This window comes from Acomys minous, assembly GCF_964271855.1.
Source record: "Acomys minous genome assembly, chromosome: 17".
In the NCBI taxonomy this organism is placed as follows: Eukaryota; Metazoa; Chordata; class Mammalia; order Rodentia; family Muridae; genus Acomys; species Acomys minous.
Window position 1 is genome coordinate 31,702,500 of NC_140500.1, and position 21,836 is coordinate 31,724,335.

Sequence of the window (21,836 nt, forward strand, 5' to 3'; positions counted from 1 at the left end):
TTTTTCTACAAAATTTTGGTATTCTGATCCTTTTACTAAGAGATTTCTAGAAACTTAGAATTTCTTTTCTAAATCAAGCTTTTCCTGCTTGGTCTCTGATGTAAGCCTGTAACCACAGCTATTCTGGAGGCTATGAAAAAAGATCAGAAAATTCAGGGTGTGTTTGGGCTACAAGATTCAGTTCAAGGTCAGAGCAGGCAATTTAGTGGCAAAAGTATAAAGCAAAAAGGGGACTAGGATAGTAGGTCAGTGGTGGAGCACTTACCTAGCATGTCTGAGGCCCTACGTTCAAGCCCTAGTGCTGAAGAAGGAAAAGGGGTTTTAACATTGAGTTTGAATAATTCTGAATGTTGTTCAACAGGCTCTTAGGTTGGAAGGTTGCAGACAGGTGTGGTGGGGCATGCCTGTAATCCCAGTATTTAGGACACAGAAGTAGGTGGATCCCTGTGAGTTTGAGGCCAGCCTGGTCTACAAAATGAGTCCAGGACAGCCAGGGATACATTACACAGAGAAACCCAGTCTCAAAACACCAAAAAAAAAAAAAAAAAAAAAAAAAAATCAAGTGTTCCTCAGGAGACATCCAACTTGATTTTTTAAAAATCTGTATTAATTACTTAGATATATGTATGTTTCTAAAAACATGTGTAGATACATATGCTATGGTATGAGGGTGAGGTCAGAGGACAACTCTGGAATAGGTTCTTTCCTACCTGAACTTCGGCCGCCAAGTCTGCACAGCAAGTGCCTCTACCTGCTGAGCAACCTCAACATCCTCACCTTGATTTGAGCCATCCACCCAGCTTCTATAATAACTATTTTTATGAAGGTGGAGAGTGAGGCTCAGAAGTTGTCCATAAGTCCTCAGTGGCATTTGAGGTAGAAACTCAGTCCTTCATCTCCTAGAGTCTCTGTATAGTGCGGCTTATTTTGTGTGCCTGGCCCTTTAAAGGATTCCTGGTTGACCCTATACCTTTCAGTGTGGCTGGCTCTTGGACTTCTGGGAACAAAAGAGGATATAAACAAAGCCAGCAGAGGCTGAGAGAGATTGAGTAGGACTGGAGTAGAGTTAGGGAGTAGGGTTGGAGAAGAGAGTTGTTGCAGGAAGACTGAGCAGAGCTAGAGAAGAGACTGAGCACAGTGAAAACAGGAGACAGTCGGAAGTGAATTAGGCTAAGTAGAGTGAGAAGCGAAAACAACTGGTGACAGCTGAGCCAGGAGAAGCTGAGCTGAGCCAGAGATGATATTGTTAGGAGACAGTTAAGAGAAGAACCCACAGAAAGCAGCGAATAAAGCAAAGGAGGACAAAAACCGACATCTCTGTGTTCTCTCCACCACTCCTTGAGAGATGTCAGCACTTGAAAAGTAGGAATTTCGCATCTTTTTCTGTCTCAGGCATCGGTGGCACACGTATAACAATGAAAGGTTAGATACTTACTGGAGGCCTCTTCTGCCAGCGTGTCCTTATCCCTGGAGTCTAACCGTCTTCTTTTGGAAACCATTTTGACCAACGCCCTCTGTACTTATATTACTTCCTTAAAAAAACAAAACAAAACAAAACCAGGAGTTGGAAATTTATCCCAGTGGTGCACTGAGTGGTACACTCAAATATCAAAAGAATTAACAAAATCAGAGACAGGAAGTCATCCGCAAACTGTTCTATCTTCAAGCAAAGCGCTTGAGTCTTCACGTTAATGCTGTCTAAACCAAATTGCTGAGCCCAGCTCAACTCTCCAGCTGGCCAGTATCTCTTCAAGGCTTATTGACTTGGTCGCTTCTTCCCCCAGGCTACTTCTCTGTTGCTCAAGGAGAAAACCCATACCTCTTCATCTGAGACCCAAGAGCATCGCCCGGCCTCATCTGCCTGCTCTCTAACTGGCCACTTCAGTACTGTGTCAAGGACAGTGCTAAGCTCACACCCTGCGAACAAGACAGATGTCATCCGTACTCTTGGGAAGCGTACAGCATAACAGGGTCTTAACGTATGAGCCGACATTTGTGTAGCTGCCACCTAGGAAAGGCTCAGGGACATTCTGAGGGCTTGTGAGGACAGGTAGTCTACCCAGGGGTGGAGTGGAGAAGAAAAACAGGGACAATTCCCCTGGACACGTTTTCCTTCTCAACGCCATAGCCTTGTGGTAAGAGTGTCCTGCCAGACAGAAGACTTTTCATTCTTAAGATATTTATATTTTATGTGTATGACTATCTGCCTGTACATACGTATGTGGGCCATGTGCACACTTGATGCCCACCCAGGCCAGAAGAGAGCAGTAGACCCCTGGAAGTGTAGTTACAGATGGCTGTGAAGCACCTTGTGGGTGCTGGGGGGAAAAACCCAGGTCTTCTGCAGAGCCACCAATGCTCTCTACCACTGAGTTATTTCTCCAGCACCTGTTGATTTTTAAGACAAGGCTTCACCATGTACATCAGACTGGCTGGTCTACAATGTCCAGCTCCATTTCCAGGCCAGCTACAGATACCCTGTGTCAAAAGCAAACAACAATCCCCGTCTTAAGTGCTTTAATTATAAGCCACTCATATCTCACATACTAACGTGAGACAGAGGTCATTATTGGTCTCCTAATCAGGGAAGGGCTGAGGGCCTAACTCTGGAAGTCTGGCTCCAGAATCTGATTTCTGGTTTTACTCAATTATTCATTTACTTACAGTTCTTAGAGCCTCGTGTAGGCCAGAATCTGTGCTCTTTGCTTTATTTCTTTTCTATCGCTAGGGTAGCTGGTCTGCAACTCGTATACAGCTAATGGCGACTACCAACTGATCCTGCTGCCTCCACCTCCTGAAAGCTATGACGATAGGTATGGGGGACAATACCCAACCAGCACCTGTGCTTCACTCATCAGTTCTAAACTCATTATTATTATTATTATTATTATTATTATTATTATTATTATTATTATTATTATTATTATTATTATTATTATTACTATTGACAATACTCAACCAGCACCTGTGTGTCTGTCATCAGTTCTTAACTCATTATTACTGTTGTTGTTGTTTCAAGACAGGGTTTCTCTATGTAGCTCTGGCTGTCCTGCAACTCACTGAGGACCTGGCTGACCTCAAACTCAGAGATCCTCCTGCCTCTGCCTCCCAAGTGCTGGGACTAAAGGCGTGTACTACCACCGCCTGCTACACAAATTATTATTAATTATCTTAATTATGATAATGGTTTCTATTAAGAGTTCTAGGATTGGAGAGATAGCTCTGGAAGTAAGAGACTTTCGTGGTGGCGCACACCTTTAATGCCAGCACTTGGGAGGCAGAGGCAGGAGGATCTCTGTGAGTTCCAGGCCAGCCTGGTCTACAAAGCCAGGACAGCCAAGGTTACAGAGAAACCCAGTCTCGGAAAAACAACAGAAGTTACTGCTCTTGCAGAGGACCAAGGTTCATTTCTCACCCACACAAGCGGTTCAAATTTGCCTGTTACTCCAGTTCCGGGAGATCCTGTGGCCACTCGGGTTCCTGTACGCAGGAGGGCAAAACATTATAAACATTAAATATCTTACCAAAAACATTTCAAACGTTTCTTATTATGCGTTCTCTACTACATGTAACCATTGACAGCCATCATTCAGATGGAAACACTAGAGCGAGTCAGGGTCGGCTCGCTTAGGAGACACCATCTCGTTTCCTTGAAACACTAAAACGCCACTCACCTGCTGGCTGCCCTTCGCCTCCCTTCACTTTAGATTTTCCCGCTTGACGGAACGCCGTTCAGACGCCATCAAAGCCGCGTCGCGGCGTTACGTCATTCTACCGCGCCGGAAGTTGAAGGCCTAGCGGCCCAGCTGGAAACCGTGCGCGGAAAAAGCTAGGCTGCCCCAGATTCCACACCAGCCAGACTGAGGGGCAGGTGAAGGCCCCAAGCTGAAATCCGGGAGGAACTCAACTCCTCCCAACTCGCAGCCAACTCGCAGCGAAGATGGCGGGCCCTGAGCTGCTGCTCGACTCGAACATCCGCCTCTGGGTGGTCCTGCCCATCGTTATCATCACTTTCTTCGTGGGCATGATCCGCCACTACGTGTCAATCCTGCTGCAGAGCGACAAGAAGCTTACCCAGGAACAAGTGTCTGACAGGTCAGTACCCTCCTCCCCCTATTCGGCCGACCTCACTCCCGGGTGACCTTGGTCAAGAAAGTGCAGGGGTTCTATCACTTTAACCGAGTTTCCATCCCGCCTGTACTGGTAGGTTGACCTTGGCGGTTATCTCTGTTTCACTTTTGTCTATAAAATGGGAAAAATAACAGTACCTACCTAACTAGTAGAACAGGCATGTGGATCATATTAGATGATATCTGAAAAGCCTTTAGCACGGGGCCTGGGACGTACTAAGTGTTCAAGTAAACATTGTTAATATTGTTAGGCTAGTGGCCAACCGTCAGTAAGGTTATCTATGAGCTACCCTGCCCTTTGTTAAGAGTATCGACTTTGAGCCAGATATATTATTATTACCTTTCGCCCAGCCAGCATCCAGTCAAGAGGATTTCATAATCTACATTCTACCAAACAACTGTAATGGTCTGCTGAAATCCTAAGGTGTAAAGTGCCTCGCAAGCTGTAAGACTGCTACAAAGAGATGTGAAAAGTTGTAATGACCGTGTTACCTCATAAGGTGGAGGCCTTCTCTCTTCACGTGCGTGCTCTTTTGGTGTTTTCCTATGGAGATAGAACTTAATATAACTTCAGGAAGTATAAACACGTCACTCCACATTAAAATAAGTAGCAGTTTTCAGTCACTTATTCTAATCATTTTCAGAGACTATCCAAAGGAAGTACTGCTATTTTCGTGACGTGTCCTGATCACTTACTTAGGAATCACTTACTTTAAAAGAGAGCGTCAGGCTAGACGTTTAGGGAGAGAACAGTGAAAACAATCTTGCTTTATTGTATTTTAAAGTTACTTTCTTTTTTTAATATTTAATATTTAACGTATATGGGTACTTTATCTGCATGTACATCTACACACCAGAAGATGGCATCAGACCACTGTGAGCTGCCAGGTGGGTGCTGGGAATTGAACTCGGGACCTTCAGAAGATCAGCGGGTGCTTCTTGACCTCTAAGCCATCTCTCCAACCCTAAAAGTTACTTTCTTCTGTAGCAAATAATACTGGATTTCAACTTGCTGGTGACTTAACGATTGCCTTAAATTAAAACCACTTCCTGGGCAGTGAGATGGTGACGGAACGCAGCTGAGCAGTGCTTGCATGATGTATTTGAAGCCCAGGTTTGACTCCCTACCCTGGCATAAGCCAGCCGCAGCAGTGCAAGCCTGTAATTCCAGGACTCAAAGCTGGAGACAGGAAGATGAGAAGAGCAAGCTACCTGTGGTCAGTACGAGAGCGCTTGTCCCCCAAAGTATACCGCTTTGTCATTTTCAGTTGCCTTTTTACTTATTTTGCTGAGGATAATACTAATAAGCCAGCATTATGAAACATTCCACAGCAGGTGCAGTGGTAAGCACTTACGCTCATTAATTTATTTAAAACCCAAAGCAACAGTGTGGTCGATACTGTCATCTCATTTTGTAGAAACTGAGACTTTAATGAAGTTCCATAATTGTGATATATGATGACATTCAGGACTTTAAGCCGAACCTTGTGGTTCCCAAGCCCAGGCTCTTTCCGTTCATTCCCAGCAGCGGCCACCATGCTGATCTTTGTATGGTATTAGTTTCAGCGCTGACTGGAGACAGCCCCCCCGAAACTAACCTTAGCAAGTTAGCTTAGTACAGACTTGAAAACTGTAAAAAGATGGGAAATGGAGAAAACTCGGTCATTTAAATTTTATTTAGTTTTCTAAAATGTTTGTTTTTGCCAGGCACGATGGTGCATGCCTGTAATCCCAGCAGTCAGGAAGCAGAGGCAGGTAGATACTTGGGAGTTATGGGACAGCCAGGTCTATGTAGCAAGCGCCAGGACACCCAGAACTACATAATAGAGAGACCTTGTCTAAAAAAAACAAGAACAAAAAAACTACCACAACCAAAAACAAAAACAAAACCCAATTTTTGCTTTGTTGTGTGTGATTTTGAGCGTTTGCCTCCATGTAGTTTATTATGCACTGTGTGTAACGCCTGTGGAGGCCAGAAGCCGGTAATGGATCCGCCGCAGTTGGAGTTACAGATAATCAATCGTGAGCGGCCCTGTGGGAGCTAGGAACTGAACCAAGCTCCTCTGCAGGAACAGCAAGTGGGTTACCTACCCAGCCATCTCTCACTCAGCATCTTCTGGTGCCTATAAACTAATCTTCATTTTATCCTCACAATGAAACATGTTATCCTAAACCCACTTTTACAGAAAACCAGAGAACTTAAACAGCCTTCCCAAAGTAATCAGGGTAATAAAACTTGTCTATGTACACTACCCCAGATTGATCATAATTGTATGCTAAGATCTTCTGCTGCGGTTCACCTTACACTTTTACAGTGATGGTTCTAAGTGACATCAAACCCACAGCTCTTTTTCTATTCTCCAGATAAAATTTATACTTAGTGCAATGTATATATAAAAGGGTTTATTTGTTTTTCAAGAACTTTAAAAAGGAAACACAATGATCTAGTTGTCATAATCAGTAGAAATAAAGAAAAGAGATTTTTAGTAAGATGATTTGTATTTCATACATGCATAGTTGTGCACAGCTGTCTTATAAGATGTCACAGGCAAACATCTAGCTGTAAAATCACAACTGGGACAGGTCACTTGTGGGCTAAAGCAGATGTATGTCACAGAGGCAGCACTGTCTGAATTGTATACTGCTTGGCATAGAAGTCTGCCCAGAACCAAGTTCCGTTTTCCCTGTTGACTGGATGCTTGCCTGTCTGCCGGCTTAGTAGATGTAGAGCCTGTGCTCCTTCCACACTGAAGTTAGGTGTGTGCCTTAGGTACCATGAACAACGGTTATAGTTGTTGAGCTATACAAGGCAGTGTAGGCCATAGTCTTCCTGTTACATAACTGTACCCAGCATTGACGGTATCATAACACCTCTGAATCTATGACAAATGACAGTATATGCCAGCTCTCCTCCACACTGTCATCAGTGACAGTCAGAAAAGTTCCACATATGCCAGAAAGGGGGTCACGCCTAGAATCCTAGAGAGTGGGCAGCTGAGGTAGGCTCACTGTGAGTTTGAGGTCAGCCTGGACAATAGAGTAAGACCTACCCTCTTCCAGCACTTGAGAGAATGAGGCAGGGGAATTGAGATTTCAAGGCCAGCCTGGGCTATGTGAAACACAATCTCCAAAACAAAACAAAAAAGTTGCACAAATTTCCATAAGGCCTCTAGAGGATGGTCTGTCCCTGTGGAGAATCATTGCTATAGGGAGCATCTCTAGCCATAAATGGCCCTTCTATTAAGTGAGGGGTTTGAATCATGCTTGCTCTGACACGGTGTAACTGTACTCCACCTAAAACTGTTTTGGGAGCTGGAGAACCTGAGTTCAGTTCTTAGCACCTGTGTTAGACAGCTCATAACTGCCAATAGCCTGAGCTCCAGAGACTCTGACTCCTAATTTTGAGGGCACAAGTAAACACACACACACACACACACACACACACACACACCATGCATTCACAGACATATAAAAAATAAAATAATTTTAAAAAAATTTTAAGACAAGGTTTCTCTGTGTAGCCTTGAATGTCCTGGACTTGCTTTGTAGACCAGGCTAGTAGTCTCAGACTCACAGAGATCTGCCTGCTTCTTCCTCGGAAGTGCTGGGATTACAGATGTGTGTAAAATATTTCTTTTAAAACAACATGAATTGGCATTAACCTGAATAGTCACAAAACAGGACATTTGGTGACTTACATTATTAAACTTTTACTGTGTCAAAACTTAGTTGTGGATCAGATGTGGTGGCACATGTCTTTAATCCCAGCACTTGGGAAACAGAGACAGGTGCATCTCTTAAATTTGAAGCTAGCCAGATCCAAATAGTGAGTTCCAAGCCAGCCAGGGCCTTGCCTAGAAACAATATTAATTATGACTTTTTTTTTTTTTTTTTTGGTAAATGTATTAACTGAAAAAAAAAATACATGAATAGAATGCCTTAGCCTATATCTGGAGACATACTGTGTGTAAAAAAAAAGTGATTCTCAAACTCAGAGACTATATTGATTCTTTAGAGAGAAAAGAGGACTGGATGTTTCAGTTTCAGATACACTGACTGAAAACTAAAGCTGCGGGCAGTGAGATGGCTTGGCCAGTAAGTGCTTGCCACCAAGCCTGACACACCGAGTTCAATCCTAGAGAACCAACTGCAGGCTGCCCTCTGACCCCCGAATGTGCCCAGGATGTGTGCAACACCCCCTCCCAAATAGATGTATGTGTTTTTTTTAAACTTAAAGTTTTGCCACATGTAGTGGTATGTGCCTTTAACTCCAGTATTCAGAAAGCTGAGGCATAAAGATCATAAATTCAAGAGCAGTGTGGTGGTTTGAATGGCAAGGGTCCCCATGGACTCGTGTGTGAATGCCTGGTCCATAGAGAGTGGCACTGTTCGCAGGTGTGGCCTTGTTGGAGGAAGTGTGTCTGTGTGTGGGCAGGCTTGGAGGTCTTCTATGCTCAAGCCCAATGTGGCTCACAGTCTCCTGATGCCACGTAGACTCTATTTGTAGACCAGGCTGGCCTTGGACTCACAGAGATCTACCTGCCTCCCCAAGTGCTAGGATTGTAGGTGTGAGCCACCACACCTGGCTAATCTCTTATATTCCTTTGAAAATATTGACTGTAATTTAGTTATATCAAAGAGCTCCATTTGAAAATATAATCTTTTCAAGTTTACATATCATGGACCAACAGTTATCATATTTAATAGTATTTTTAGTGTCTGATTATTTTAATTTTTAATATTTCAGAAAGAAAAGTATTGATACCTTTATATTGCAGCATTTATATTCAAAATACAGTATCTGTATGAACACTCTTAGAGGATATTGGTTATATTAAGATGTTTCTTCAAGAGCTCAGGTGGGACCCAGGCATGGTGGACACACCTGTAATCCCAGCACTCAGGGAAGCAGAGGCAAGAAGATCTCTGTGAGTTTGAGACCAGCCTAGTTAATAAAGCGAGTCCAGGGCATCCAAGACTACACAGAGAAACATTGTCTCAGGAAAAAAAAAAATTCTTTAAAAAGATGTATAACTCTCAGCTCTTTCTCCAGTACCATGTCTGCTTGTATGTTGCCGTGTTTCCCGCCATGATGATAATGGACTAAACTTCTAAAATTGGAAGCCAGCCCCAGTTAAATGTTTTCCTTTATAAGAGTTGTGTTGGTCATGGTGTCTCTTCACAGTGATAAAATCCTAAATATAACAATCAGCTTATAAAAAAAAAAATAGCTAGCACTACATGGTGTTTTGGTTTTTTTTCTTAATCCTAAGAAAATATCTTTTAATTTCAAAGTATCAAGCCTTCTCAGTACAAGGACTTATTTTTAGATAATTATAAAAATGAAAATGCAAACCTACTGTTTTCCTAGGTTAATTTTGCACTGGGGATTATAGTGATCTTAGCTTCAGAACTTGAGCATCAAGAAAATATACAGGCTAAGTCAGCCTTGCCTCAACCACCACCCTCAGCCCTAACTCTACAGACTTCCTCAGTAGTTTCAGTACAAGAGCTTAGCTGGGGTTCTGTCATCAGAGTGACTGGGAGGGCCCTGACTTACCATATGGGGAAGAAGCCTGTACAGGTGGCCAGCACTGTGGCCTACAGTTTGTGAAGGTATAAAACAAGCCTCTGCTCTCATAGAGTTTCAGTCCAAGTGATAAAAAAGGAAAAGAAAAAATAAAAGATGTCACCAACCCAGCACCTAAGATGTGTCTGGTCCAACAGTAACCACTTCAAATGAGATGACAGGGCCAGTGAGATGGCTCAGCTGGTAAAGGGTTTCTTGCCAAGCCTGGGCCGATGGCCTGAGCCTGATCCCTAGTACTTACCTGGTAGAAAGAGAGACCTGACGCCTCCTAGCTGCCTTCTGACCTTAGCATGTGTGAGATGGGGTGCGTGCGCACACACACACACACACACACACACAAATTTTAAAAGTAAATCCAGGCAGATGATGTATGACAGGCTTAGCTTAAATCACTTCATCTTCTGTTAAGATCATGGCCTTATATAATGGGTCCCACATTGCCTTGAATAGTCTGGTTGGTTGGTTGGTGTCTAATGTGAGTGTTTTGCCTGCATGCATGTAGTGTGTGCCACCTGTGTGCCTAACGCCCTCAGTCCAGAAGAGGAGGTTGGACCTGGAACTGGAGTTACAGATGTTGTCAGCCAACATGTGGGTTCTGACAACCAAACCTGAGTCCTCTACAAGAGCAGTAAGTTCTCTTAGCCACTGAGCCATCTCTCTAGCCCTCTTCTTCTTGCTCAGTTCTTGTGTATGGCCTGTCCTGAGGTCCTCAGTCAGATAGTCCTCAGTGCTTTCAACAGGTGATCCCCGCTCATCCTTAAGATTCCTGCTTACGGGGCTGGCAAGATGGCTCTGTGGTTAAGAGCACTTACTGTGCAAGATCCTATCGATCTTGCATAGGTCGATGCCCAGCACCCACATGGTTACACAACACGTACCACAACCATATGTATGTCCAGTCAAGGGGACCCAACACCCTCTTCTGGCTTCCAAGGGCACCAGGCACACAGGTGGTACACAGACATACATTTAGGCAAAACATGCATAAATAAAATAAGATTCCTACCTTGGGCTGGGTGTGGTGGCGCACGCCTTTAATCCCAGCACATGGGAGGCAGAGGTAGGCGGATTGCTGTGAGTTGGAGGCCAGCCTGGTCTACAAAGAGAGTTCCAGGACAGCCAGGGCTACACAGAGAGACCCTGTCTTGAAGGGGGGAGGGGCAAGGGAGAATCCGACCTAACCCTATTCTTAGTAGAGGTTCCTCGTGCACTGCTCCTTCTGTCATACATCCCATTTCGCCACCTATCTCTCTAGCACATGATGGTTCAATTTCACATTTGTTTCTTTAGTTAGTAGTTTCTTTTTTTAGGTAACATCTAATGTAGCTCAAGCTGTCCTCAAACATGATATATAGTAAAGGATTCTGCCACCTCCATAGGGCTGGGATTTTAGTGGTGTGCTATCACACTGTGTTTATGAAATCTCTTTCTCTCCTAATAGACTTTAAACATCATGGGAAATTTACATTTTCATCATTGCTTATGGCACTAACATGGTATCCGGCAGTTAGAGGTTTAAGAAATATGTGTGCAGTAAAAGTATGCATCTGTGTTTGTGTGGAAGGTAAGCTACAGTTTAGGAAGTTGACATGACTTGCCCAAGATCACAGTTTATAAGTCACAGAAGGCCAGGCATGTGGCACACACCTTCACTACCAGCATTCGGGAGGCAGAAGCAGACAGATTCTGTAGTTCGAGACCAGCCAGGGGTTCATAGTGAGACTGTATAAAATAGCAGAGACAGGGTTCAAATAAGGACAAGTGATTGTAAGTCTGCAAGTTTTTAAACACTTTTGTTACTGGCTTATATGTACGGGTGCTTTGCCTGCATATGTGTCTGTGGGCCGTGTGCGTGCAGTGCCCGAGGAGTCCATAAAAGAGCACTGCATTCCCTGGAACTAGAATTGGACCTAGCTGTGAGCCTCCCTGTGGGTGCTAGGGCTTCAACTCAGGCCGTCTAGAAGAGCAGGCTCTCCAGCCCCGAGTCTCCAGGTTCTTATTCTCTGTCTGAACTCAGCTTTTTACAGAATAGGACTGGTCCATAGTCCATACTTGGAGCATCTGTAGCCAGCTCCCAGGGAACAGAACATACCACACATCTCTTCTGTAGGCCTGTGTAGGGCCTGTGGACTGTCACGAGGCCAGGAGGAGGGAACGCAGATGGAGTTCCCCAGGTGCCACCTTGGAGAAGAGTTTTTTGTTTTTGTTCTTTTTTTGTTTTTGTGGAAGATGAGCTCAGGGGAGGAGCTGAGGCAGGTGGGGTAGAACTGGCAAAGGAAGCTGGCAGCAGAGCATCCATGAAGCACCTGGGCATGTGGAAGGTGGCACGGCGACCCCACCGGCTCTGGCTGCTTGGAGAATGTGGCTTCTGCTGAGCAGGAGTAAGAACACAGCATTGTTTTTTTGTGTGCATTTCTCCTATAGCTTTAGTTTTTTCACTGCTCCATTAAACAGCATTTGAAAACCTAGGAAAAAAGATTATATTTTTACTTCTGTCACATATTATTTGCTCTAAAAATTACCAGTATTTATTCATTTACTGTTGAAGAGTTAGAAGGAAGTTGGTCTGAGCTCTGGGTGGAATTTCTCTCCATTGTCTGTCAGGTAACAGCCTTCTCGAGGCCTGTCCTCATTTCTCTGAGTGAATGAAGAAGTTCCTCTTTTCCCTCCCCTTCCTCCCGCCTCCTGCCTTCTAGTCTCTGCAGTAAGCACTGTCCAGCTCCTCTTTCCTAGCAAGGAAAGTTCCTTTGTGGCTCATGTCAAATCCAGAAAGGCCAAGTGCACTGTCCCAGATCACCTTCCTCGGAGCCTTTATTTGTTCAGAACACAGCCGTCCTGGAAGACTCCTTTTGTGAACACCTGAGTGGCAGCTTGAATATGTTACATTGATTTTTAGGGTTTTTGGAAAGTTTCCACACCCAGCTCTTGCCAAACAGGTCCATTCTTATGTTGAAGTGGGTCTTCTACTTTACTCTCATTTTCTTCTAGTGTTTCACATCTTAACATTTCTTTGTCTTTTGTTTTTCAGTCAAGTCCTAATTCGAAGCAGAGTCCTCAGGGAAAATGGGAAATACATTCCCAAACAGGTATTTCAAAGCTCCACCATTCACCTCTGAGGGCAGTAAGAAACCTAAAATGTTTTAGAAGAGGACTCTGGAGGAAAAGAGAAGTGGCCACCCAGCAATGAAGCTGTAGCCTGCCGGTGCCTGCTGTCACTGTGTCCTCATCCTTCTTAGGAAATTGTTTTTAAATGTGACTCAGCTAAAGTGTCAAGAGTGGCTGCCAAGGAGGCTAACAGCTCAGAGTGTAAAAGTGTGCTCATTCCAAGGGCCTTTAGTCAGTCCCCTGGGGGATAATTTGACAATTTACTATGTCACAAGTCTGATATTTAAAAAGATTTTCTTTTTTCTACTAGTCTTTTCTAACACGAAAATATTACTTCAACAACCCAGAGGATGGATTTTTCAAAAAAACGAAAAGGAAGGTTGTGCCACCTTCTCCTATGACAGGTATGTTTATTCAACATAGGTGGCTTTACTTAGACATTGAGTCACAGGCCATCGTGATGCAAAGGGCTTAGAAACCATCTAAGTATCTCCGGGCTGTGGGGTGGGGAAAGTTGCTTTTCTGAGGTTTCTTGCATTGTCTAGGATGGAATCCAAAGCCTCATACATGCTAGGCAAATACTCTCCCACTCAGCTGCATCCCCAGCTCCCAATATAGGGGTCCTTGAAAGTGGGGCCTTCTTTTTCCAATAAATCCACAAATCCTAGTATGTCAAATAGATTTTCAAAGTTCTCAGCTGATGTTGGGGGAGGCCAGGGCCAATGTCTCTGATCTCTTCCTCGGGACCAGTTCCTACTAGTGTCTAGATCATTGCTGGAAGATGGTACCCCACATCTTGTGCCTGGATGATGAGCTCCTTCCTTCCCAAGAACAGTTGCTCCTTGATTGCGCACACCAACCTATATAGTTTATAACCTAACTATCTATGACTCTACCATCCTTATTTTGTGAAGAGTGGATGTGTAAAGTGAATCAAAGCAGTTCTGTTGTTCTGTGCTATCCTTCTCTTTTCAGTCTCATTGTAGGTGAGGTAACCAATTCTTTTGATCCATACAGAAGACATTAGCACTAACACTTAGGAGCAACAAAATGCCAGCATACATATGAAAAGATAATTAGTCCAGGAAATGCAAATCAAAGCAAGATGTCCTTTTAGTGTAATTTTGTTTTGTTTAAAATTTATTTGTCATATATACACAGGGTTTGCCTGCATGTACACCAGAAGAGGGTACCAGATCTTATAAATGGTTGTGAACCATCATGCAGTTGCTGGGAATTGAACTCAGGACCTTTGGAAGAGCAGGCAGTGCTCTTAACCTCTGAGCCATTTCTCCAGTTCCTTCTTGTAGTGTGTTAAACCAAAGATTAAGAGTGTCCAAAGCCAGCTGGGCTGTGGTGGCGCACACCTTTAATCCCAGCACGTGGAAGGCCGAGGCAGGTGGGTCTGAGTTCCAGGCCAGCCTGGTCTACAGAGCTAGTTCAGGTCAGCAAGGACTACACAGAGAAACCCTGTCTCAAAAAAAGAATAACTCCTTAGAAACACATAAACAAGCAGAGTAATCTATTACCTGTTACAAGGAAGGCAGAAGCAGCATTTCCTGGCAGGCAGGGTTGGAAATGAAAATATTGAGAGATATTGAGGGCTGAAGAGGTGACTCAGCACTTAAGAGCACTGGCTTGCATAGGACCCAGGTTCAGTTCCCAGCTCCCATGTGGCGGGTCACAACTGTCTATAACTCCAATTCCAGGGAATCTAATGCCTTCTTCTAGCCTTTGTGAGAGGTCATAAATACACGGATATATATACAGGCAAAATAACCATATGCATTTTTTAAAAAGTCTTTATATGATACACACACACACACAAGCATGCACGCATATACAAAACACACACCCACATATATATTGAGAGATTAGTACCATGACAGTGTGGAAATGTCATCAAAAAATTTTATCATTATTTCTTACATTGAGGACTGCTCTGAAGCCTCCTGCACGGTAGGCAGTGTTCTGCCCCTAAGCTACACCTTCAGCCTTTCTTCATAAAATTAGTAATTTTCAAAGATTGAAAGGTAGGAGGATATATGCACATAGAGGTCAAAGGATCTAAGGAGTGGGTGGAGAGGCACTTGAACTTCTACAGTAAACCTGACAGCTGGCCTGCTGCGCTGATTTCGTGCCTTTCCTCCCAGGCGTCAGAAAGCAACAGTAAGAGCCTATCTTAAAGCAAACAGTGTGTGACTTAAATTTGGGAAGAGTCTCTGCCAACAAAGGGAAACATGGTGTTTTCTTCTGCCCTCAGACCCCACCATGCTCACAGACATGATGAAAGGGAACGTCACGAACGTCCTTCCAATGATTCTTATCGGCGGATGGATCAACATGACGTTTTCAGGCTTTGTGACAAGTAAGTTTCAGGCCTAGGAGACCTCCTGCTTCCTTCGCCTGTGTCCCTTTCCCAGGTACTGAGAGCCTAATGTCACATCATGGGTTTTGTGTTTTCTTGTGAAAATAACAGTATTCTTTGAACAAAATTTTTGAGGTCCAAGCTGATTCAGAGTTCCTAGTGTGGATGCTTTATAACTAAAGACAGCACGAGAGGAGCTGTGTCTGTTCGCACTTGCCTTAGTCGTGTGTATTTTCCACTGAGGCTTCAGTGCACGCTTCTCCCAAATGTCAGGTCATGCTCATCCTGAGCACCTGCTTCCTCCCCAGTCTAGAAACTGGAATCTGTTAGGAAAATCAGAGCAGAGTGACATTTTGGCTATTCTGTTCTGTTCTCCGGAGGCTGCCACTGGTTTCCTTGTGGAAGTCATTTTCCAGAAGCTGATGGTACAGAGTTCCCACCTCCTGTGGGAAAGGATATGTGTGTTCACACTTTGTCTGGCTCGGGTGCCTAGGAACTTTCTTGAAGCAAAACCTGGTATTTTTCTCTTTTCCTGCAGCCAAGGTCCCGTTCCCACTGACGCTTCGCTTCAAGCCTATGCTCCAGCAAGGGATAGAGCTGCTCACACTAGACGCCTCCTGGTAAGTGTGCGTTCTGAAGAGGCCACAGCCCAGGCCGCACAGCACTCCGGCTTGCCTTTCATTAGAATGAGGTAGTTTCAGTTTGAGAGACTTTTCCTTCTTTCCTTCTTTCCTTCCTTCTTAAATGAAAGCTCTATTTGTAATCCCACTGCTAGACTAAAACAGTTTTATAAGACTCTTACCAAAAAAGAAGGCTTGTCATCCTCTCTTCTTAGATCTTAGGAATGCAGGCGTGAAGGCATTGATTCCCCCACCCCACCCCACCCCACCCCCAAACTTGAAAGTAGTCTGGCCAAGCAGAGCTTCTTAGCAGTGCCCTAAAGCTTATGGGAATGGAGTTGTGTCTGCCAGCGCTCTGTAACAATACTGGGAGGATCATCTTGTAGAGAGGAGGGTGTGTTTTGGCTCACAGTTTTGGAGGCTCAGTTCATGACCCTCTAGCATCATTACTGTGGGTCTGTGATGTAGTAGAGCATGGCAGCGGCATGTGGTGAAGGGAAGTGCTCACCTTAGGATCAGAACACAAAAGAGAAGGATGACGAATCCAGATTCCCACAGTCTCTTTCCAAGATCATGCCCCCCAGTGACCACAAATTGCATACTAGGCCTCCCGTCTCCTAAAGGCTCCCCCACCTTCCATTAGTACCACAGACTGGGGCCCAAGCCTTTAACATATGAGCTTGTGTATTTGTTTTGCTTTTTGTGAGACTGGGTCTTCTACATAGCCCTGACTGTCTTGGAACTCATTATGTGGACCAGGTTGGCCTTGAACTCACAGTAAACTTTCTCTCCTCTGCCTTCCAAGTGTTGGAATTAAAGGCTAACACATGGACATTTATTTACTTGCTTTTTTTTCTTTTTTGTTTTTCGAGACAGTGTTTCTTTTGTAGTCCTGGCTGTCCTGGATTAGCTCTGTAGACCAGGCTTAAACTCACAGAGATCCACCTGCCTCTGCCTCCCAAATGCTGGGATTAAAGGCATGCCCTATGCCTGGCCACATAGGCTTTTCTTTTTTCTTTTTAAAAGATTTTTTTTTTAAATGTATACAGTGTTCTGCCTGCATGCCAGAAGATAGCACCAGATCTCGTTATAAATGGTTGTGAGCCACTGTGTGGTTGCTGGGAATTGAGCTCAGGACCTTTAGAAGAGGAGCCAGTGCTCTTAACCTCTGAGCCATCTCTCCAGCCTCCTTCCTTTTAAGATTTATTTATTTATGTATATATAAGCACTCTATTGCATGTATGCCTGCATGGCAGAAGAGAGCATCAGATAGAAGAAGGCATCAGATCTCATGATAGATGGTTGTGAGCCACCATGTGGTTTCTGGGAATTGAACTTAGGACCTTTGGATGAGCCAGTGCTCTTAACCGCTGGGCCATCTCTCCAGCCCCACATAGGCTTTTAAAAAAGACATTCCAGATCCAAATTATAGAAATGTTTGTGCTATCGTTTTCCTTAGTTCCGGTCACCATGCTAGGTATTTTCCATATCTTACTTTATCCTCACAGCAACCCTGTGAGGTCTGTGCACAAATTACTGTTAGACTACACACACATCTGCTCCATACTCAGGACTTAGCATCTGTTTCCACTCCACTGATTTATAGCAAAATATCAAGCCAGGACCTAACCCTCTTGGAAAACACTGGTCTGGTACCCAAAGTACAGTAACAGACTCATCTGGGTGTTCAGACTGTTCTCTCTGTGACTTCTCAAGGACTGGCCTGAAACAAACTCAGACAAGAAGGGGAGGAGGGTGGGGTAACGATTTTGATTCCTCTGGCTTGAGCAGAACCATCTCTGGCTGTATGATCCCAGGGCAGAACAGATGCAGGAGAGCCTTGGCCTTGCCTTGTTCCATGTAAGAAGCTACACATGAGCTTTGTGACTCCGTAAAACTTTTCCCTGCCAGACTCAGTGGGCTAAGCATAAATGCCATAGGTGGAGAAAAGCTTATCTTAGCTCAGCATATGGACAGGTATGTATGTCACATACGTGGAAGGACAAGGGAGACAAGGCAGTTGGTACAGTAGAGCTACAGGTACCTGTTGCGGACAGCTCGTCTGCCTGGGGCGGGTGTTCAGAGTGGACAGCCTCTTTCAGGGTCACCACTGTTCTGTGTGTGTTGCTGTGTTCACTTCCCCTGTGGCTGTCTAGATTCTCACATGCGATGAGCCTCTGCGGGTGCTGCAGGGATAACTGTTCATCTCCCTAATAACCCCCCCACCCTCCCCGTTGCTTTGCTAGGGTGAGCTCTGCATCCTGGTACTTCCTCAATGTGTTTGGGCTCCGGAGCATTTACTCTCTGATCCTGGGTCAAGATAATGGTAAGAAGCATTAGAGAAGCTGCTTCCTGTAAGGTGGGGCAGTCACGTGGTTCCGAGGTTGGTTAGCATGGCCCCACATAGTGCTTTGGTCCCTGGGTTTCTGAGGACAGTCTTAGCAGTTGCAAAGCTTAGGCTGAACATGGGCGTTTGTCACAGCAATCACTCAGCAGTGAGTGGTTGCTCAGAGTCTGACGCCTTTGTGTAGGAACCCCGCACTTTAAGCCTGTGAACCTGAAGCCTAAAGAAGGGCCTGGCTAGATCAGTTCATTTATTGAGCAGATGCCTCACCAATGCTAAACTTGGCTCTCGTTCAGCAGTGAGGACGTCAGATACTCTAACCACCATTTGCTTTTCTATAGAGTAGGGTCTTAATTTACCTTGTGGGGTTAAAAGCAGATAAAGGATAAAACAGTGAAATGCCCAGACACATAGTGTTGCTCAGTTATTGGTGTCTAGGGTCATGATGACATCTAGAGTGAAGTTTAGAGCAGCCTTTAGTTTTGTCTTTGTCCAGCTGTCATCACTCTCATTTTCCTGGACTTTCCCAGAATTACTTAGAGGGGTGACCGGGCCAGTCAGTTGTCCAGTTCTCAAACCCACCACCAAGCAGCTCTAAGTCACACTCTTCTTCCACAAGGGTGCTAGGTGGGTGTGGGGCCCTGGTACTCACTGGAGCTGTCTTATGCTGCAGCTGCTGACCAGTCACGAATGATGCAGGAGCAGATGACAGGAGCAGCGATGGCCATGCCCGCAGACACCAACAAAGCTTTCAAGGTAAGCGTCACTCACTTTTCAGAACTGCAGGGATATCACACCTGCCCAGTCCTCTCCTAACCACAGTGGGGTTCTCTGCTGTGTTGCTTACGTTCAAGTGCAATCCGAAAGGAGCAGCAGTATGATGAAATATGTTGTCCCACCCCATCCTGTCCAGGACATAAACAATCACTTCGTTCAATGTATCCACACTGTATATGCTATCCGCCTCATGACAGTTGAGAGTGAAACCATATTCCCATTATTGTCCATACAGTATATTTTGTTCTAGTTTAAAAAAAAAATGTTAACTTTATGAGCATGTTTGTGTGTCTGAGTTTATGTATTACATATGTGCACCACATGCATGCAGGAGCCTGCAGAGATCAGAAGAGACATTGCATACCCTGAAACTTGAGTTACAGGCAGTTTCGAGCTGCCGTGTGGGTGCTGGAACTGAGCCCAGGTGTTCTGCAAGAGCATAAGTGCTCTCAGCTCCAGCCAGCTCCAGCCACCTTTGTATAATTTTTATACAGCAAATCTCAATTATCTTCATGATAAAAAATAAAAGGGAACTTCCTCATTCTAGTTCACAGGAATATAGAAAGAGCTCTTAGAAATCACCCAGGCTTGGCAATGCACACCTTTAATCCCAGCACTCAGGAGGCAGAGGCAGGCAGCTCACTGTGCATTCAAAGCCAGCCTGGTGTGCATAGCAGCTTCCAGACCAGCCAGAGCTACATAGTGAGACCTTGTCTTTAAAAAAAGAAGAAAATTGATAGGCTAAGTGTATATGCCTATAGTGCACGCCTGTAAGGCAGGTGTGGTGGTGCAAGCCTGTGATGCACACCTGTAACCCCTGCTCTTAAGAGGCTGAGGCTTGAGGACTATGAGTTTGAGGCCAGTCTGTACTACAGGGGACCTCACCTCAAACAACAACACAAAATTCTAACACATGGACAGAAAGTTCAAGCATGTGCATATGTCTTTGTGACCCTGTGTTGGACAGTGTTTTGTTTAGGGTTTTTTTTTTAATGTATGTATATGGGTATTTTGTATATGTCTGTATGTATGTCTTAACTGTTGAGTCCTCTCACCATGGTTTTGGCTTTTTGAGAGAGTCTCCTGCCTCTGCAGTGTTGAGATTTCAGGCATGTTCCACCATGCCTGGCCTTAGTGAGCTTTTAAAAATTTCTTTATGAATGTTCATACAGCTGGGAGGTGCCTGGGCATCTGCCTTAGCTTTGCTCAACTCCTGGTCAGAGACTCGGTCACTCCATGCTATCCCCAGCTGTCAGCTCAGTGGTCACTCCATGCTGTCCCCAGCTGTCAGCTCAGTGGTCACTCCATGCTGTCCCCAGCTGTCAGCTCAGTGGCTAGCCTCCTCCCAGCCCTGTGTTCTCTTCCTGTGCAGACAGAGTGGGAAGCTTTGGAGCTGACAGATCACCAGTGGGCACTCGACGATGTGGAAGAAGAACTCATGGCCAGAGACCTCCACTTTGAAGGCATGTTCAAGAAGGAGCTGCAGACGTCCATATTCTAAGCACGAGTGGGGTCAGCTGTGTCAGGAACTTGCAGTAGCACTTAACCTTGTAACTTCCGTGGAGCTGGAGCCTCTGAGAATAAAAAGGAGGGTGCAGGGGCTGGCGGGTGCACAGCGAGGCTCGTTCTTGTCTGAGCTGGGTTCCCCTTTCTGTTGGAAACTAGAGGAAAAGGAGTTCTGGGTGACTGCTGTCTTAAAGTTTGTGATTGTTCCTTCAGGTGACTCTAGTAAGGATGTCAGAGAAAGGGGAGACTCCAAGCTACCGAGAATATCTCAAAACTTAGCAAAAACTCTGTGTTTGGGAAGAGCATTATCATTTATGGCCAGTTACTATGTTCGGTCAGCCTGACTTCCAGCCACAGTAAACTCCTGTTTTCTTAGGATCCAAACACCCTGCGTTTTACCTTTAGTTTCTTGTTTGTATTTTTTAACTTTCTTTACACAAGTAATATGCATTTTCTCTACCTAAATGTAGAAACCATGGCTGAGCAGCATAGAGCTCCCTGCACTGTTCACTTGAACCCACAGAATGACGCAGAGAGCTGGTGGGGCCCAACGAGGGCCAGGGCAGACTCGGCAAACTTTTCATATCTCTTCATATTTAGTCCAGTGAAAACAGGTGACCCTGAGGCACAGCCAGACTCTCAAGTGCCTTTGGGCTCATCAGAGACAGGTTACATAATACAAGTTCTTGATTGGAACTTGAGAAAATATCAACTCCATTGGCCAGTCAATGGTGCTGTACTGTAAATGGCTACTCATGTGAGCGAGTGACCTCATTTCCCAGCTCCTCTGGGCAGGAGAGAACTTACCACTGTCGGGGTGAGAGGGCAGCTTCTGGCAGATGTGTAGATCAAGGTGCCCAGGAGTCCTCTGTCTCAGGAAGTGACAGGGTGCCATTTCTGTACCAAGAGGTGGGTGTGATTGCATGTTAAAGCACTGTAGCCAAGAACAAGTGACTCTTGACTCTAATTAAACAGCCCTGTTTTCTCTTTGCCTGTGAAAGTGTTGCCTCTGTGGTTCTGAGAGCTTTCTACCAACAGAAGAGCCTGTCTTAGAACAGGGCTAGAGCGGCTTAAGGTGAAAGAGATGTGAGCCCTTGCCCTCAAAGAACTCATGAGGGAGCTGAGAGGTAGTATGCCAGTTAGTGTACAGTATCCCCAGCACACACAAAAGGCCTCAGAAGAGAGAAAACTGTTTGTTTTCTTTTCTCTGTAAGAGTGTTTGGCTTGTATGCAGGTCTGTGCCCCACACGTGCTCCCGCCTGGGCCCTGCAGAGGCCAGAGAGAGCAGTGAATTCCCTGGAACTGGAGTTGTGGCTGGTTGTGAGCCATCGTGTGGGCGCTGGGAATCCAACCCAGGTCCTCCACAAGCACAGCCAGTGCTCTTAACCACTGGAAC

The 21,836-nt window shown here is 45.0% G+C and overlaps 2 protein-coding genes across 6 annotated transcripts in view; one reads left to right on the top strand and one right to left on the bottom strand.

Annotated features, from left to right (window-relative positions):
* FANCD2 (FA complementation group D2) overlaps window positions 1-3,800 on the bottom strand; it is a 64,918-nt gene extending 61,118 nt beyond the window's left edge. The window contains exons 1-3 of one of the 5 annotated variants that reach the window (XM_084766455.1): window positions 3,675-3,734; window positions 3,416-3,480; window positions 1,436-1,532 (exon numbers count right to left, since the gene is read on the bottom strand). In XM_084766455.1, coding sequence (XP_084622581.1) covers window positions 1,436-1,499 — 64 coding nt within the window. In that variant the 5' untranslated portion in view covers window positions 1,500-1,532; window positions 3,416-3,480; window positions 3,675-3,734. Of the gene's footprint in view, window positions 1-1,435; window positions 1,533-3,415; window positions 3,481-3,524; window positions 3,653-3,674 lie in introns of those variants that run through there. The other 4 variants (XM_084766459.1, XM_084766460.1, XM_084766456.1 and 1 more) reach the window with 4 other exon arrangements.
* EMC3 (ER membrane protein complex subunit 3) lies at window positions 3,790-21,440 on the top strand. Its single transcript, XM_084766464.1, has 8 exons — window positions 3,790-4,095; window positions 12,749-12,806; window positions 13,136-13,229; window positions 15,089-15,193; window positions 15,732-15,813; window positions 18,060-18,139; window positions 18,831-18,913; window positions 20,307-21,440. Exons 1-8 carry the CDS (start codon window positions 3,941-3,943, stop codon window positions 20,433-20,435), a joined length of 786 nt encoding a protein of 261 aa, XP_084622590.1. The 5' UTR covers window positions 3,790-3,940; the 3' UTR covers window positions 20,436-21,440.
* Window positions 21,441-21,836: the final 396 nt, after the last annotated feature.

Coding starts and splice junctions, on each gene's coding strand:
- EMC3 (XM_084766464.1), top strand. CDS start 3,941: ATGGCGGGCCCTGAGCTGCTGCTCGACTCGAACATCCGCCTCTGGGTG. Junction 4,096..12,748: donor CAGGAACAAGTGTCTGACAG/GTCAGTACCCTC, acceptor TTTGTTTTTCAG/TCAAGTCCTAATTCGAAGCA. Junction 15,194..15,731: donor GTTTTCAGGCTTTGTGACAA/GTAAGTTTCAGG, acceptor CTTTTCCTGCAG/CCAAGGTCCCGTTCCCACTG.